This window comes from Cavia porcellus, unplaced genomic scaffold (genome assembly GCF_034190915.1).
Source record: "Cavia porcellus strain 051 isolate PalLab524CR breed Dunkin Hartley unplaced genomic scaffold, mCavPor4.1 scaffold_11, whole genome shotgun sequence".
Taxonomy (NCBI): domain Eukaryota; kingdom Metazoa; phylum Chordata; class Mammalia; order Rodentia; family Caviidae; genus Cavia; species Cavia porcellus.
This window is the reverse complement of record NW_026947494.1, coordinates 74062696-74079585: the sequence shown is the minus strand read 5'-3', so window position 1 is coordinate 74079585 and position 16890 is coordinate 74062696. Positions and strand designations below refer to the sequence as shown.

The window sequence follows — 16890 nt, the reverse complement described above, 5'->3', positions numbered from 1 at the left end:
AAATAAGTGGTGCCTGGGGAGGAGAGGAAAATGAGGAGAGATTGTAATGGAAACAAAATGTTTTTGTGACAACGAAATATGCAGGAATTAGCAGCAATGGTTGTTCACCTTTGCAAAGACATTTTAAAAAATTACTGAGCTGTACAAAGCACAATGATTAATGTTATGGTAAATTATATCTCAATTTTTAAAAAGTGCTTAAACATTGTTAGTAGACAACAAATATTACGAACCTTTTATAGACATCAAAAGAAACTTTTCCTAGGCTCAATCAACATTTTAATGATTTGAGCATTACTGCTTTAAAATACCTGTTTGCGACAATCTAGTTTTGTTTCCAATTTTCATAGGACTATAAAATCTTACAACCCTTTAGGACTTCCTCCAGACAAATCAGGAAGACAGCAGAGATTATAGCCGAGTTCCCTTATCCACAAGGGATATATTCCAAGACCACCAGAAGTGACCAGAAATCTGAGAATAGTACACTATTCTCTATAGAGTTTGAGCAGCTCTAAGCCCAAAATCTAAAATCCTCTAAAATCCTCTAAAATCAGAAACTTCCTGAACAAAAACAAGTGAAACATTCCACACTGGATATAACGTGACAAGTTACAGTTAAAAAGCCAGTGCACTAAAAATATCAAATATTACCTTCAGGCTGTGTGCATCCTATCTATATAAGTGAAAAAAAACTAGGAAAAAATCTAACCAAGTGTAACCAAGGATCACTACAATAAAAATTACAAAACAGACAGTGATGGAAGAAACTAAAGAAGACACAAAAAAGAGGAAAGATATCTCATGTTCAAGGGTTGGAAGAACATTAGTAAAATGTCCAGAGAACTCAAAATGACTCAAAGCAATTTACAACAAAATATCAATGACATGCGAAGAATTAGAAAAATGTTCTTCGCAGAACTAGAAAAATCCATGACATCACATGGAACCACAAAATACCTCATAGCCAAAGCAACGCTAAACAAGGGGAGCTGAAGGCATTATAATACCTGACTTCAAAACACATGACAAAGCTACAGTAACCTACACAGTCACAGAGCCGGAGTAAAACACACACAGACCAAATTAACAGAACAGTGTTTACAGAAATAAACGAACATTTTTACAGCTCACTTATTTTGAACACAGCCAGAAAGCAAGCACATACTCTGGAGAAAGAACCATCTTTTCAATAAAAGGTACCAGGAAAATGGGTGCCCAAATGCAGGAAAAAACTACAGCTATCTCTCATTATATGCAACAATGGTCAACTCAAAATGGATAAAGGACTTAAGTGTAAAACCCAAACCTTTAAAACTACTAGAAGAAAATATAGGGGAAACTTCAGGAAACAGGTGTGAGCAGAGTTTGTTTTTTTTTTTTAAATATATGATCCTTAAAGAACATGTGACAAAAGCAAAAATTAGCAAATGAGATTGTACCAAACTGAAAGCTTCAATATGGCAAAGGAAACAGCAAAGAGATAACCTAAGCAGGAGAGAAAACACTGTGTTTGCAAACCATTCCTCCAAAAAGGGAGGAGTCAATTTTCAGAATATGTAAGGCATTCAAAAGACTAAAATAACCCACAAATAAATCAATTTAAAAGTAGACAAACATGCCAGATAAAATGGCACATACCTGTAATCCCAGCTCCTCAGGAGCCTGAGGCAAGATTTCCCGTTCAAGGGCAGCCTGGGCAATTTATGAGCCCCAATCTCAAAAAAGGGGTTGGAGTGGGACTGGGAACTAGCTCAGTGTAAAGGTCCTAGATTCAACTCCAGCAGTTACAGGGGAAAGAGGGAGGCAAATGACCTGAACAGACATTTTTCCAAACATGCACAAATTTTAAAAATTAAACTAAATTTTTAAAAGGATATACAGATGAGAAACAAGTAAAAATATTTAACACTCATCAAGGAAATTCATATTAAAAGCACAATGAAAAATCATCTCACCCCAGTTAGAATGGCTATTATCAAAAAGATTTTAAAAATGTAGGGCTAAAGATATATTTGATAGAGGACAGAGTGCATGTTTAGCGTGCTCAAAAAGCCCTGTCAGTCCCTACCATCAAAAAAACAGTAAGGATGCAGGGAAAAGGGAACTGTCATATACTACTGATAGGAATGTACATTACGATAGCCAGTACAGCAGTTTCTGTAAGAACTAAAACTATGATATAATCCAGCAATTCCATTACTGAGTGTATAGCTAAAAGAAATGAAGAGACATCAGCACTCCAGTGTTCACCACACAGCGGTTCACAGTGAAGTATGAAATCAACGAGGTGTCCTTTGCCAGGCGAATGGACTAACTATGCTATGTACATGCAGTAGGACACTATTCAGTCATAAAAGAATGAAATTGTGTCATCTTACAGCATCGTGGGCGGAATTACAGGGCACTAACAAAATGTTAAAAACAATGCTCACACATTCTTGCACTACATGTGGAAGTGAAATTGAAATAACAAAGAAGTAAAGAACTGAACTATGACTGCCGGAAACTAGAAAAGGTATGGCAGAAGTAAAGCTGAAGAGAAGATGCTTAATGGACACAGTGAACAGCTGGGTGGGAGGAATAATTTCCAATGATCTAAGCACAGCAGGACAAGTGTAGTTGACAATAATTAACTGAATATTTTAAAAAGCTGAGGGAATTTTGAGTGTTCCCAACACAAAGAAAATGTCTGAGATGACAGCCATGCTAACTACTTTGATCTAATCACTATACAATGTGCACATGTATTAAAATGCCTCAATGCTGGCCCGGGATCTGGTGTTTGTGCCTGCCTGGCAAGCGTGAGGTCCCTGGTACCAAAACAAAAACAGAAATAAAAACGCCTCAATGTACTCCACAAATACGTACAACTCTGTAATAATGTTGAACTGCAAACATGTACTAATAAAAGATTTAATTCCAATATGAATTTATATAATAAAAAGACAAAACTTGTAGATTTCAAGTTGCAGGCTTAAAGTTCTCATATAAATTGCCTTTCAAGATTTTTTAAAATTATAGCTTAAGTTTGTAAAAATCCTTGCATCCCCTCCAACTTTTAGCTCAAGTCTTCTACTCTGACGATTTCCGTTCTACCTTTACGTTCATATCCATTAATCTCAACGAAGTTACACATCTAAACTGGTACATCAGTAACTCTGCATCTTTTGAACCACCAAAACTAGCCTGTTTCTGAGCTCAAAGTGCAGCAGTAATATGGTTTGCAAATAAACTGTTCATTTTAAAATTTATTTTCTATTTTCACTCATTCGTAAACGAGGTCAAAATATCAATGACGGTTCTAAATGTCTGGATTTTAGCTCTGTCCCCAGAAGTACCAATGCCATTTAGGTACAAAATACAAATCCTCCAATAAATGTCAGGTCAGAACTTGCTTCTTTGAGAAAGTTTCCTGGGTAGTGTCACGGAATACTTACTACCTGACACTGGCTGCCTTTCCCCCCATTCATCAGCGTTGTTACAGTTTTCTGCAGCCTAGCTAGAGGAACATTTACATTTTTTATTAGCTATTTACCAGGCAGGCAGAGACCTGTTTTACAGGCTGCAAAGTCCCAGGGACTGGTCTGTCTTAAACTACGAACTGCACAAACGACGGCTTCGGTACACAAGTTTGTCTTAGTCAATCCAGTAGCCCCACGAGCTGGATGCTGCTGCCCACCCCGCTTTTTCCCGATCAAGTCCCTTGCCCAAGCCACGTAGGAATAAAGGGGCGTCCGCCGGGCCCCGCGCCGGCCGGCGAGGTCTGGGCGCGAACCCCGCATCCCAGCGCCCACCTCCCGAGCCCTTGTGAACGAGGCTGCACCAGGCGCCCGACGTCGGGACAGTCACCGGGAAGCAAGCGGCCTCCGGGTGAGACCCAGGGCACCTCGCCGCCGGACCACATGCAGGCGAAACGCCGCGAGCCGGGGTCTGGGCGCGGGGCGGCACGGCGTCCGCGGGTCCCGGGCGCGACCTCCCCTCCCCAACCTGCAGCACGCGAGCCCGGCTCAGAGCCCGCCGCCGCCGCCAATCCGGAGAGGCCCCGGGAGACCGGCGCACACCCCTCCAGCTGCCAGTCCCGCGAGACTGACGCGACGCCGGACGCGGAGAAGCCAAGGAGAGAACCGACGAGCCCCGGGGAACGGGGGACAGGAAGCCGGCTCACCTTTACCCCCGCCGCCGCCGGCGGGCCCTCGCGGTGGCTCTGCCGCCGGGAGAAACTCAATGATTTGGACGGCCACTTTTCTTCCCAGCAACCTGCGAGAGAGAAGCCCGGAAGGTGTTGGCTGTGACACCGCCCGTCTCCCCGCCCCTTCCGGTAAGCTCCAAGAGCCTCTTCCTGTAGCGGATTCCCGGTGGGTTCTCCCCTAGAGGTGCTGCGCCGGCGTCTGACCACCTAGTCTGGCCTGCCAAGTCTTGCTTTCGGTCTCGGACTACGAAGCACAGGTCCAGCCCGCGCTGCGTACGGCAGGACTGCTGGGAGCGGGCAAAATGTGCTGTGAGAAGTGGAGTCACGTGGCCGAAATGTTCTTCTACGTTGAAGGCCAGGAGGAGGATTGCAGAATTCATTGTCTCTGCTCCCGGGCGTTTGTGGAGTAAGTCGGAGCGCTTTTCTCATCGTTTCTATCCCCAAGTGTGTAGCTGTGACACACTTAATTGTAATTGTTCACTGACCAGGAGCAAGGTATTGTTTACAATTTCAGGGGCGCCTGCCTGTGATCCCAGTTATTCACAAGTGCGAAGCAGGAGGTTCTCAGCCTGGTTAGTTTATCGAGATCCGATCTAAAAATTGTAGTGTAGCTCAGTAGTAGAGCGTTTGGCTGGCCCTCGCGAGGCCCTGGGTTAGATCCATAGAGCTACCACACACGCACCACACAAAGATCGCAAAATTAATTCCTGACTTAACGGAGTGGTTGCCTATTACCATTATTATTAAATGAAAGACTAAATCTGATTTTGTAGGCTGTTATGAAAAGATGTGGTAATCAATAGGTCATTTTATATTTACAAAAAGAAGGAGCATTTACAAATTGGAGGAACATCAGGCAAATTGGTCTAAGCCTGTAATCCCAATCCTCCAGGAGGCGGCGGCAGGATGATCCTAAATTCCAGCCCGATTTCGGCAGTTTATCTTGTGACTCAGCGCAGCAGCCCTAGGTTCAATCTCCAGAATGGGGGATTAGGCGAGGGAGGAAAGTGAAGGTAAAATGAAAGTGCTACCCAAAGTGAAGGTGAAGTGATTTATTTGGTGGACATTTCTTTTCAAACCTGAAAATCTGCTCCTTTGCTTAGGCAGGCAAGTTCATTGCCTGTAATCCCAGCACTCCGGGAGGCTGACGCAGGAGGATGGTGAGTTCAAACCCACTCTGGGCCAGTAAGCAACTTAAAGAGACCTCTCAGAATCAAAAATAGAAAAGGGCAGTGCATGTAGCTCAGTGTGAAGACCTTGGATTCGATCCTTGGGGGGAAAATCTATGCAAGCCAAATGGATGTAACTAAACCTCTAACGATTTCAGATAAAAGGCCTATTTTTACATCAGTGTTTTTATTTTGGGGAAGTGTTTATTTCATATTAAAACTGCCCCTTTATGGAAATTAGCTAGTTATGTGTGAGGGTGATTAGAAAATTGAAGTCTGGAGATTTTTATTGAATGTGTGAGTTGAGCCACTTAAATATTTTTTCGTTTCTAAATTGTTAGTATTTACCCTAATCTCACATGTTTTCTATTAGATTAAAATCCTTATAGAACCAAATAGGTGATAGATCTTCAATGTAATTGAATTTAAATTTGAAGACTTCTTTTTCATTACTTTGGAATAAACTGAAAAATTAATGTCCCCCCAATTAAACAGCATATTAAATTTAGTGTAAAGATTATTAACCCTTTTGTAGTCAGACATGAATTTATTCAGTGAATAGTTTTTGAGCTGCGTACCAGTACTGTATGTTTTTAAGCACTTGGGTATAAGACAGAGCCTGTGCCCACATGCATTGAGTGGACTTTCTGGCAAAGAACATAAATATTAAGATAGCTGATTACACAACAACTTTATTAATTACAGTTAGAAATGTTGTGAGAATTACATGACACTTTGGTAACATCCTTTCTTTAGGGATCTTGAGTTTCTTTTGGGAAGTAAACTGCAGAGAGGGACCTTAAGAAAATAGATCAGGGTAAATTTGAGTGGGAGAATGCAGATCTGGCCATAACCACGTCATAAATCAAACAGCATCTGTATAACACAGTCTTAAACTAGTAGGTGAAAAGATCAGATTAGCATTATTCTTACAGTAGAGAGACAGAGAATCGCTGAAGTCTGCTGTCCAGGCAAGAAATTATGTGGCTTGGATTAGGGTAGGTGACTGTAGAAAGGGAGAAAGACAGAGAAATTGCTGGCCTTGGAGATGGGACTAGATGGGGGTAGTGGAAAGGAAAGTTAAAGGGTGGGATGGTAACTAGGTCAGGGATAATTTTCTGGTTTCTGCCTTGTACTGCTGCCTTTCACTGAATTGTGAGTTTTATTTTGGGACAGCAGTAAGATCATAAACTTGATTTTGCAGGCAGTATTTTCATTCTGGGGAACCTATGGGATGCACAAGGATAGATGACATATTTGGTATATGTTGGTGTCCAGATACTTCTCTCATGGCCAAGACAAAATACCCAACATCCACAGTTAAAGGAGGAAAAGTTTATTTGGTTCACAGTTGTAGAAGTTTCAGTTCATAGTCGGCTGGCTCCAAGGCAGGATGATACAGAGGGAGCATTGCAGAGAGAATCAGAGCAGCAAAGAACGAAAAAGCCACAAACAGTGTCAGCAGCCTTCTTTCCAGTGTTGGGGACCACAGATTATAGATTGAGCCTAGTGGATGGCCAAGCTCATCTTGTCATGCCCTTTGAGCCAGATTGAAACACAGACTCTGCCTGCTTTTCTTTTAGTCATAGCTGAAGCCCTAGCATTAGTGACAGTGTGGCATCACTAGGCAGGACAGTACCTGCGGAGGATGATAGGGCACCTGGGCAAGCTGCAGTTTCCGAATCACCCTCGTCTTGTCTTGCAGAAATGCTTGTTCTTTCTAGCTCACCAAGGTCACCATTACTGCTCCTGGAAACCCTCACTATCCTTCACCCTTTGTCTTTGATACAGATGTAATCAGTAAATACTGAGGTGCTGGCTGCCTCATGGCCTCTTGTTGCCCTGGAGCAGCTGGCCATCCCAGCTCCTTGTGGCACCACCATTTTGTCTCTTGCTCTTTCTTTTTGCTGTGTTCTGTACCACCTGCAGGGAACTCTACTAGTCCTTTATATTCTATCCAGGCCTCTTACTGTCCCCAAATGCCTTAGGGCAGGTAGCTTTTGAGCCTTGGATGGGCCTTCCCATTGTCCACACCCAAAACAATGCCAAACCAGTCAGTGGACTCATTTACTAATCACACATCCTTAATCCCAGCATCATACACTCTAGATCCAGCCACTTCTGAAAAGCCCCACCTATGACCCTCCACCAGACTTTGGGGCAATATCTAGCCACAAACCATAACAGCTGGTTTGAAATTTTGGAGAAATCTAGGCTAATCTTAAAAACTTGAGTTGTTCACTTTTAGATGGTAGTGGAAGCCATTAATGGAAGTGAGGGAAGTTATCCTTGAGGAATTCCAATTTTTTGTTCTCTTGGCACTGAGGATTAAACCCAGGGACTCTACCACTGAGCTACATCCCCAGATCTTTTCCTTATTATTTAAAATCTGAAGTAGGGTCTTGCTGAATTGCCCAGGCTGGTTGGGAACTTGAGACCCCCCTTCTTTAACCTCCCTCAGGGCTGGGACTATAACTACCTTGTCAGCTCAACATTTTTCAATATGAAAAGGGCAAAAGAGGTACATGAGAAAGAAATAGATACAAGCTCGAGGGTATCCCCCAAGTTCTTCACTGGGCAGTGAACATTAGGATGCTCATGCATGCCTATAACCCCAGTGCTGTAAAGTCAGTTTCCCTTGCATCAGTCACTTTTTGAAAGGGAGGGGTGTTACGGTTTGTGTCTAGATGTCCCCCGCAAAGCATCTTGCAGACAGAGGGCTTCTTCAGAGGTGACTGAATCTAGAATGTGTGGTGCTGGTATTAAGGGTGTGTGATAACTAAATTAACCCACTGATTGGTTTGGAACTGCCCTAATCCCGGCAGTCTGGATAAGATAAAGGGAACAGAAAGATGCCGTTACCGTCGCTCTCTTTCACCACCATCACCAACAGTTGCCTCTGTCATGTGCCACCCGGCCTTGGAACCAGCAGGTTAAGGACTGAAACCTCAACAAACTGAGGTTTACACACACACCTCCCTTAACTTTAGGTTTGGGGTATTTTGTCTCAGCAACGAGAAAAGTAACTAACACAGGGCATACTCGTGTTTCACACATCCTGTTCCGCAGCAGTCCTGCAAACCTTAGCCTTCATTGACAACGCGTACCTCAACCAGCTCCCTCTGCGAAGGTTGTTAAAACAGTGCTTCTTTCATCCCTTTGGCATGCATTAGCTAGGTGCCTTTTTGCCTTTTCCCTCTATGTATTTGTTTATTCATTTCATTATGTTAATGGATTATATGTCATTCCTGTTATTATTTGGTTTTGCCAGTGGGGTACCCTTTGAAGTGGCTTTTGGTCCTTTTGTTGTATCTCCAGCGTTCTTTGAATGCACCAAGCCTTTTAACAAGATGACTCAGGTTTGTGTGTCTGTGTGGCTTTTTGCTATGCAGTTCGGGCTAACCTTGAGCTGACTTTGTAACCCAGGCTGGTCTGGAACTTTTGCTTCAGCCTCCTGACTGCTAGGGTTACAGGCGTGAGCCACCATGCCTAGCTGACCGAGGTTTATTTTTACAGTCCGTAGAATTACCATTCACCCAACGTACCTTGATTCTTTTAATGGAGAATAATGTTTAAAAGCTGAAAGTAGATATTCACTGCTTGTTGTAGGAACAACAAGCCCTCTCAGAAGGCAGTGTGGATGTGTATTTTATATGTGTACGTCAGTATGTATACATGTGTGCATATTTACCTGGTATATATGTGTAAGACTCTTAAAACTACTTTCATAGCTGCTGCTATATAAGTAAGTGTCCCTGATTTATAACAGTTCTTCCAGTATTGCCCCACCTGGATTGGGATCCTTTCAGGCCTTTTTGTTTGTAGATGAGCTTGCCATATTTTAAGGCAATACTTTTATGAAGGAGAATCTCGGTTGTCATTATCCTCAGAACATTTGCTTATTTGCTCATTGTAATCACTCTGGCAGCGATATTGACCCTCTCTTCCACCTGACACCTCAGAACCTATAAGGCGGTTTTTGTTTGTTGGGGAGGGAGGGGCTTGTTTGTTTATTTTAAGGAGAATAAAACAATAAAACCAATCACAACAAACCAATGTAAAAGATACTGGACTTCCAAACATGAAATCAACAGTAGTTACCATAATGCCTTATGATGTCTTCAAAATAGCTGCAGATAACTTTGGATGTAGTAAAAATCAAACAGAACAATATAGAATAAAAACAGTAAAAACAAAACAATAAATGTAATAAAGGGCTTCAAAGTAAGCCTATAGTAAATCCAAAATTACTACCATAATATACTTTGCTACCATTACCACTATAATATATCTTACTATCTTTGAAATAGCTGCTCCGGCCATCAGATTTGACATAGTCAAACAAAAGAGAATGAAACCCAACCCAACGAAACAATGGAAGCAATATAGGACTTCCAAAACAAGACCACAGGAGATGGTGGCCACAACCCTCAGACAGTGGCCACCACCCTCAGAAGGAGATCCCCTCTAGATTGTCACACTGCGTACCACTGTCCTCTGAGCCTATCATCAGACCACTGGCCCTAGAGTTGCCATGTTAATGAAACACCAGAGCACCACAGGCACCCAATTGCATTTTACCTCCATAGCTGTCATCACAGCCAGTGGGGGGTGGTACTTCTTGTTTTCCCACCCATGCGCCCGAAGGGGCTGGGATCTGCCTGTTACAGTCTGGCAGTGGCCTTTACATGGTGCTGGTTCCCAGACTGGGTTTGCTTGCTGGTGTGGCTTTGTTCTCTATCCCCGTCTGCAAATGGCGCTGACTCACTGGGAAAGGCTGGGATCTGTCTGTTCCAGTCCAGTGGCAGCCCATGCATGGTGCTGGTTCCCAGACTCTATAAGGCATTTTATCAGCTTCTGCACTTTACCTCATCCTCGGTACTCCTATTTTATTTCGGGGGTGGGGCTAGTGAACTCGTTGCCACAGGACTCTGTACTTCATTCTCTCCCGTCCTGCTGAGACTCATCACCCACAGTACTTTATGTTTTATAAATTGTCCCTCCAGAAAACAGAAAGGTAAGAAAATAGATTTAGCACGTAAGAATTGTACTTTAAGTTATTGTAACTCTTTTTAAAAAGCAGTCTTAATTATGATTGGCTGTAATAAATAAATTGTTCGATAGTTTTTGATGTGACCTTTGCTCAGACATGAGAATCTTGAATACTAGACAATGAAAAGTTCATCCTGTTTGCAAATGGACTGGGGTCTGCATGTGGATTTATGTGTGTGTAACCTAAATCTTATTACTATTGTTTTAAGCTCAGTTCTTGTAGCAAAATTTAGAGAACAGTTCAGTGTTTGTATATCATAAAGAAGATCAAATTCTTCCTTCAGTACCCAGGAGGAATCCTACCATGGAGTTCCCTAGAAGTAGTAGTTATAAATGTTCCCATGTGTTATGAACTATACTCAATATTTTATATATACTACTGCAGGGGTAATGTATTGTTATCTCTGCAATATAAGTAAGGAAAATGCATTAGCAGTTTGCTTTTCTGTTTCTTACCCTGTTTTATTACTAATCTATGTTTTTTTCTCTCTCAACTTTGTAGTCCAATTTATTTCAATGTGGGCTGTTTAATTTGTTTCATAGGGATCGAAAATTGTGCAAGTTGGGATTGAAAGGCTTCTATGTCAGAGGCAATAGCAACAATACAGGTAATATATATAGCCCTTTTTTTTAACTAAAGTTAAACCATGATATTATATTTGTAACTTGTTATAATGTATTAATTTGCTGAGATAAAATTTGATAAATGCAAATTCTGTAATCATAGGCAATCATTTTACAGATATGTAAAACATGACTTTGGAACGGTGATAGCAAACCTTTGAGAGCTTTCAATGGTACAAACAGCCTGCCGTAGAGCGTGTGCCTTAGGTTTGCCACCACTGCCCTGAATCTCTGTCAAAGTATATGTTTTATTTTATGGATTAAGAGTGCTGCTTTCCCTGTGGTGCTTTCCGCCTTGATTTGTCACATTAGATAAGAGCAGCTTGGAACTCAAGTTCCGCTTTCCAAGGAGAAAGTAAAGCACATGTCATTTCTTCACTGGACTTTTATCGTATAGGTAAATGATTCAGGGTGCGTTGCTCATGAGGTGCCAGACAGGTTGCCATTTCATCCTGCTAACTTCCCAGATCATAAACAGAATACAGTCTGTGTATTGAGTCTGACTTTGATCCCTTTCAGACTTCCTTAGCCCATTTGACCTTCCACATAGACCTGCCACAGTCAGCCCAATTAGTCTTTGATAGTGACCTCTGAAAATCCTGTAAGGATGATGGACCAGTGACTGTGTCTTAGGTCACATTCTCGGTCAGTCACTTGGTTGGGTGGCAGTGCTGAGAAGAGCTTCTATCAACACTGGAGTTCTACTGAACATATAAAGAGACCTACACTGCTACACTGCAGTGTAGACCTACACTGCAGATTTAGCCCATTTTGCTTTCTCCTGACCTTTCATACAGTCACTGAAAGCAATAATGAATGGAATTGCTTTCATTATTTTTTAAGTTAGCTAGCTTTTTACTTCTTTTAGTACCCTATTTTCGTAAAACTGCACACATGCAATTTCTCCTATCAGTCTCCATTTTGGCCATGCAGGGTTCACTGTCTTGTTGCCCGAGATCAAGCTGGAATATAGCTCACCACTAATTTAGTATGCTAATATAGAAAATAATTTTTGTTATCTCACATTCTGAACAGCTAATAGAGCACTTAAATAGCATTTTTTCAAACTATCAATAGATAGTGTCTTAGTCACTTTCCTTCTCACTGAAATGAAATACCTGATATCCACCACTTAAAGAAAGAGAGTTTTATTTGGGATCACAGTTTCAGAAGGCAAGCTCAGATGCAGACACAGCATAGTAGAAGGGCCTCCTATGGAGGAAAACTGCTTACATCATGGTGGTCAGGAGAAGAGAGAAGCTGGGGAGAGAGATACCATCTCAAGCCAACCCACCTCCTAGCACTACAAGTCACTTGTAGTGAGTGTCCCATAATCTGCTGCCCAGAAGCCCTACCTATCGGTCCATGAAGATCATGGGGGACGTCTAAATATAAATCGTAACATTCTAGCCTGGACCCAAAAGACTCATTCACGTGTCTATGTATAATACATTTGGTTCATTTTTAAGAGTCACCAAAGTCCTAACAGTTCCAGCATTGCTGAAAAGTTCATTTAGCTATACCTTTTCTATAAGATCAAGTCTCTGAGACTTAAGGCAAATGTTTAGCTGTCAGTTCCTGTAAAATAAAAAATAAAAAAAAAGGTTAAATACTTCAGTATACAGTGATACAGGGGAGACATTCTCTTTCCAAAAGAGAGAAATAGGAAAAAAGAACTGGGACCAAAACAAGACCAAACCTTTCATGGAAAACCATAAATGCTGTAGCTGTGTGTCTACTAGATTCTCTTTTTCATTTTTTCATTTTTCATTTTTTATCGGTACCGGGGATCGAACTCACGACTGCCTGCTTGCAAGGCAGGTGCTTATGCCGCTGAGCTAAACCCCCAGCCCCTTGTGTGTCTAAGACCTGGGGCAAGTTAAGCTTCTCGGGGCTTGACAGCTCTACCCTGTGGACTTACCAGGTACAGCCTGCATGGCTTATCTTTTGAGGTACTCTACTCTGACAGCTTTCTGTTTGCCTCAGCAGGCATTCTGCATTCCTGCATCTCCATTGCCCATTCTGGCTTTACTTTCACACCCCATACTTCCCTTTCAGAGGCACTTTACTTGGCCTCTGCCGTCTTCTGAAATTTGGGCCAAAGCCTCCATGATCTTGTAACCCTCGCATTTGGCATGTCTGTAAAACCAGTACAATTTGGATGACCCTAGCTAAGCAGACCTGAGACCTGGCCCCTTTAGGTCATGGCAGTTGAGACCTCCAATTATCTGGATAGGTGAACTCAAGAAACTAATTTCCTAGGCAGCTCTTTTGGGGCTAGTGGTCAAGGAGCTCTCTTCTCAAATGAATGTTTCACAGCTTTCACTCTTGAGCTCAGAAGGGTGGTGTCTTGCTGATTTCCTGACATAACTTCAAGGCATTTTTCCCATTGTCCTCATGCACAATGCTTGCCTTCTTTTCAGTGCTAATCTTTTCAGCATCCATGTTGTCTTTTGACCCAGCTTTGTAAAGGCTTTCTTTCTGGTGAAACTGCAAACTTTTCAACTTACTCAACTCTGCTGTTTGCTCCTGACACTCACTATAAATGTGATTGACAGCAGCAAGCAAGTACCATGCCATAACCTGAATATTGGGCTGCTTTGACATTTCCTCCACCAGATTAATTAGTCTGCTGTTCTTAATCTTAGTTTTCGGCAGAGTCTCCGGATATGAGCAAAATGTAGAGAAATTTTGTGCCAGAAACAGTCTGGCACAGTCAGAAATACGGTAGTCATTTTCTCGGGCCACAATACCTGACACCCACAAGCTGAAGGAAAAAAGATGCATTTGGGCTTACTATTTTCATAGGTGTCAGCCCACAGCTGACTGGCTCCAAGTGCACTGTGGAAGGACATGGGTAGAGAATAACTGTTACTCTACCCAAGACAGCAAGGAGGCACAGGGAAATTGGATGAGCCAGGGAAAAAGGTCACACATCCAGTGACTTGTGTCTTCCAGCCTATCTGCATCTCCTGATGGTACATTCAGCTGTGAACTCAAAGGATTAATACACTAATTATTTTAGCGCCCCCATGTTCCAAAAGCCTGCCTTTCAACACGTGAGGCTAGGGGACAGCAGATAGCCATAGTCGTACTAGAGTAAAGTAACATTTGTTGTTTTATAATGAATACCGTTTCTATAACATCTGGAAGCAAGGCTTGAAAGAAATCAGCTCTTTGACAGAATTGCAAGATCTAAATCCCAGTAGAACTAAAGTGTCCATAAGCAGCCCTGAGGCATGTTTCTCTCCTTTCTGATTAACACCCCTAATGTGTCTGCACAAATCCTGACTTTAACTTCATAGTCTTGTTCATTCATTCTGCAGATCAGGATGTGAAGATGGACACATTTTCCCCACAGTTGTGCCACCCTTCTCTTCCTTCCATCCTCGGTACTTGGCACAATGCGTGGCACAAAGCAGATGCTTGAAAGTGCAAATCAAACGGGCAGCAGGGTTGATAGTGGCAGGCAGAGCCAGAGGAGAGTTAGAGCATTCTGTTTTCTTGGCTCTTCAGTGACTGTCAGCGTTTTTATGTTAGTCCATAGTACCATCAGATATTTTTATTTTCCTAAAAAATTGAAACATTTGCTTGACTTCAGGCAAGTCATGTAGTTTCTATGGATCTCAGGTTCCTCTTTAAAATGAGGGTAAGTAAAGTGTCTATAAGTTTTTTCTAAGGCTAAGCTAACAAATGCTCCCTGTAGGAGACCAAGCTATAGAAGAGGAAGATGGCTATTCGTGTGACACTGCAGAGTCTGTTGAAAACAAAGGCGTAGACCTGGATGAAAGTGAGCTTGATTCTGAGGCTGAACTCATGAGAAGCATGGGATTGCCACTTCAGTTTGGTAGGGTATCTGAACATCACAATTTTGAGGCAAGTGTTCATATACTTTTGTTATTTCTGTTTCTTGGTTTTCTTCATAAAGTAGTGTAAGAAATTAATTTCTTATTCCAGTCAAATCATTCATGATCAGAGTGCTAGACCTCTTTGTAAATGTACATATTAATAAGTTAACCAGAACTGCAGATTGTAATATGTTCCATATGTGACTTCCTCCTCTAGGAACTTAGTAAAAATCACTTGTTTGCATAGTAAAAAGCCCAGGGTCAGAGTTGGAAAGTATTTTGTTTGACTTTTCTCAAATTCTGTTTCCTTTTATAGATGATGAAGTATATTTTATATTCAAGTTACTATTTATCTCATGTAGGTATCCATGAATACTAGAAATAAAGTTAAAGTGAAAAAGAAAAAGACAAAACATCAGAAGAAGTACTTAGATGAAATCATGCGGGAGTCTTGGAGAACAGAGTATGAAGACGATGACCTTTTGCTTTCAGACGATCCGTCCACAGTTGAGCAGTGTGAGAGTAGCAGAACACACGGACTTCAGAGCAAAGCACACACTGAAGCAGAGCCTCTGCCTGTTGAAAACACATCCTCCCCGAGACTGGAGGTCACAGAGGTCTGGGAAAAGTACTGGGAGCAGTATGGAGCGGGGCTGCTGTGGCAGAGCTGGCAGGAGAAGCATGCGGGCCAGACACCGTGTGCTACACCTTGGGACTCCGCTGACACGAAGGAGGAGTGGGAGCAGCACTACAGTCAGCTGTACTGGTTTTACCTGGAGCAGTTTCAGTACTGGGAAGCACAGGGCTGGACTTTCGATGCCTCACAAAGCTGTGACACAGACACCTGTGTGGCTAAAACAGGCCTTGACGACAGGAGAAATGAAGATAGCACAGAAACGGACTCAGCGTCTTTTCCACCTTTACCTGATACAGTTGACAAAGAAGCTTCTTGTCCAAGTGATCACAATGAAATACTTGATGGAATTAGCAATATAACTCTGAGTTTGGAGGAAGTAGAACAGAGCCGGTTAGATTTAGTAAGCTGTGCCGGGCAGCAGAGTGAAGCTAACAGAGGGAAGGTATGCCCTGCTTCTGGCCAGAGCGAGCCATGTAACAGAGGAGCCAAGGAAAGCAACGTAGCCGGGACTAGGAGCACAGACCACCCAGCCCAAGGTGAGGGTAGCCCGTCTGCTAAGTGACAGTTACTAGAACACCACTTCATTAACTGTTTACCACCAGTCCTGCATGGTGGAGTTAAATACCAGCTACGCTTCGTATCATAGCAGTGAAAGGTGAAAACAATTATTTGTAGTCATTTTGGCATCATAAGTGGTTTATTACCTATTTGCAATAATAACAGTACTTTCATGTGGTCCTCAAAACTCTTCTTTCCTCTTGTACCTTGGTAGCCAGAGAGGGAAAATTTGCAAACTTCTTGAGATCTAATTTAGAATAAGCTTAGAGCTTCTGCAGTTTTGCCTAGCAGATGAGTTAGACAGTGGTTAATAGCATACATTTGACACTAGGGAAACATGAGTCCCACAGAATTCATTCAGGACAGGTGAAATCTTGCTCTTCAAAGAATATTAGGGTATGATGTTTATAACTGGATAGATTGATTTCAGGAGTCTTATCAGTAAAATACCCGGGATATGGAGTTGGTTGACTTCCAAGTAAAATTTTTTTAAAGTATTACAAATTGATACTATGGTCAGAACTCAAGTAACTGATGAAAAGTTTGTTAAAAGTTACTGTGGGACAAGGACGCTCTAAGAAGACTCTATCAACCAGTAGTACCAGGACATGTGAGAGGAGGATATTTTTATGACTTGAATTTCATAAAATTTTGGCATTCTTGATGTTTGGTGCTAGAAAAAGTCTGGTACACATTTTCTTTTTAACCTCGTTATGAAGCAAAAGGTTATTTTATCCTTTTATTAAAAAGCTCATTTTATATTAGTCTTCTGATATTCCATACATTTCTGATACATTTCTGTACTTACTT

At 42.0% G+C, this 16890-nt stretch overlaps 2 protein-coding genes across 7 annotated transcripts in view; one reads left to right on the top strand and one right to left on the bottom strand.

The window, feature by feature from the left end:
- Tmem68 (transmembrane protein 68) overlaps positions 1–4309 on the bottom strand; it is a 32535-nt gene extending 28226 nt beyond the window's left edge. For 2 of the 5 annotated variants that reach the window (XM_013148476.3, XM_063258492.1), the window contains exon 1: positions 4169–4309. The gene's annotated coding sequence lies outside the window, so the exon portion shown is untranslated. Of the gene's footprint in view, positions 1–3538; positions 3710–3797; positions 3955–3990; positions 4086–4168 lie in introns of those variants that run through there. The other 3 variants (XM_063258490.1, XM_063258489.1, XM_063258491.1) reach the window with 3 other exon arrangements.
- Tgs1 (trimethylguanosine synthase 1) overlaps positions 4220–16890 on the top strand; it is a 41818-nt gene continuing 29147 nt past the window's right edge. The window contains exons 1-4 of one of the 2 annotated variants that reach the window (XM_063258488.1): positions 4220–4321; positions 10957–11021; positions 14744–14913; positions 15248–16058. In XM_063258488.1, coding sequence (XP_063114558.1) covers positions 14854–14913; positions 15248–16058 — 871 coding nt within the window. In that variant the 5' untranslated portion in view covers positions 4220–4321; positions 10957–11021; positions 14744–14853. The other variant, XM_003465983.5, reaches the window with a different exon arrangement.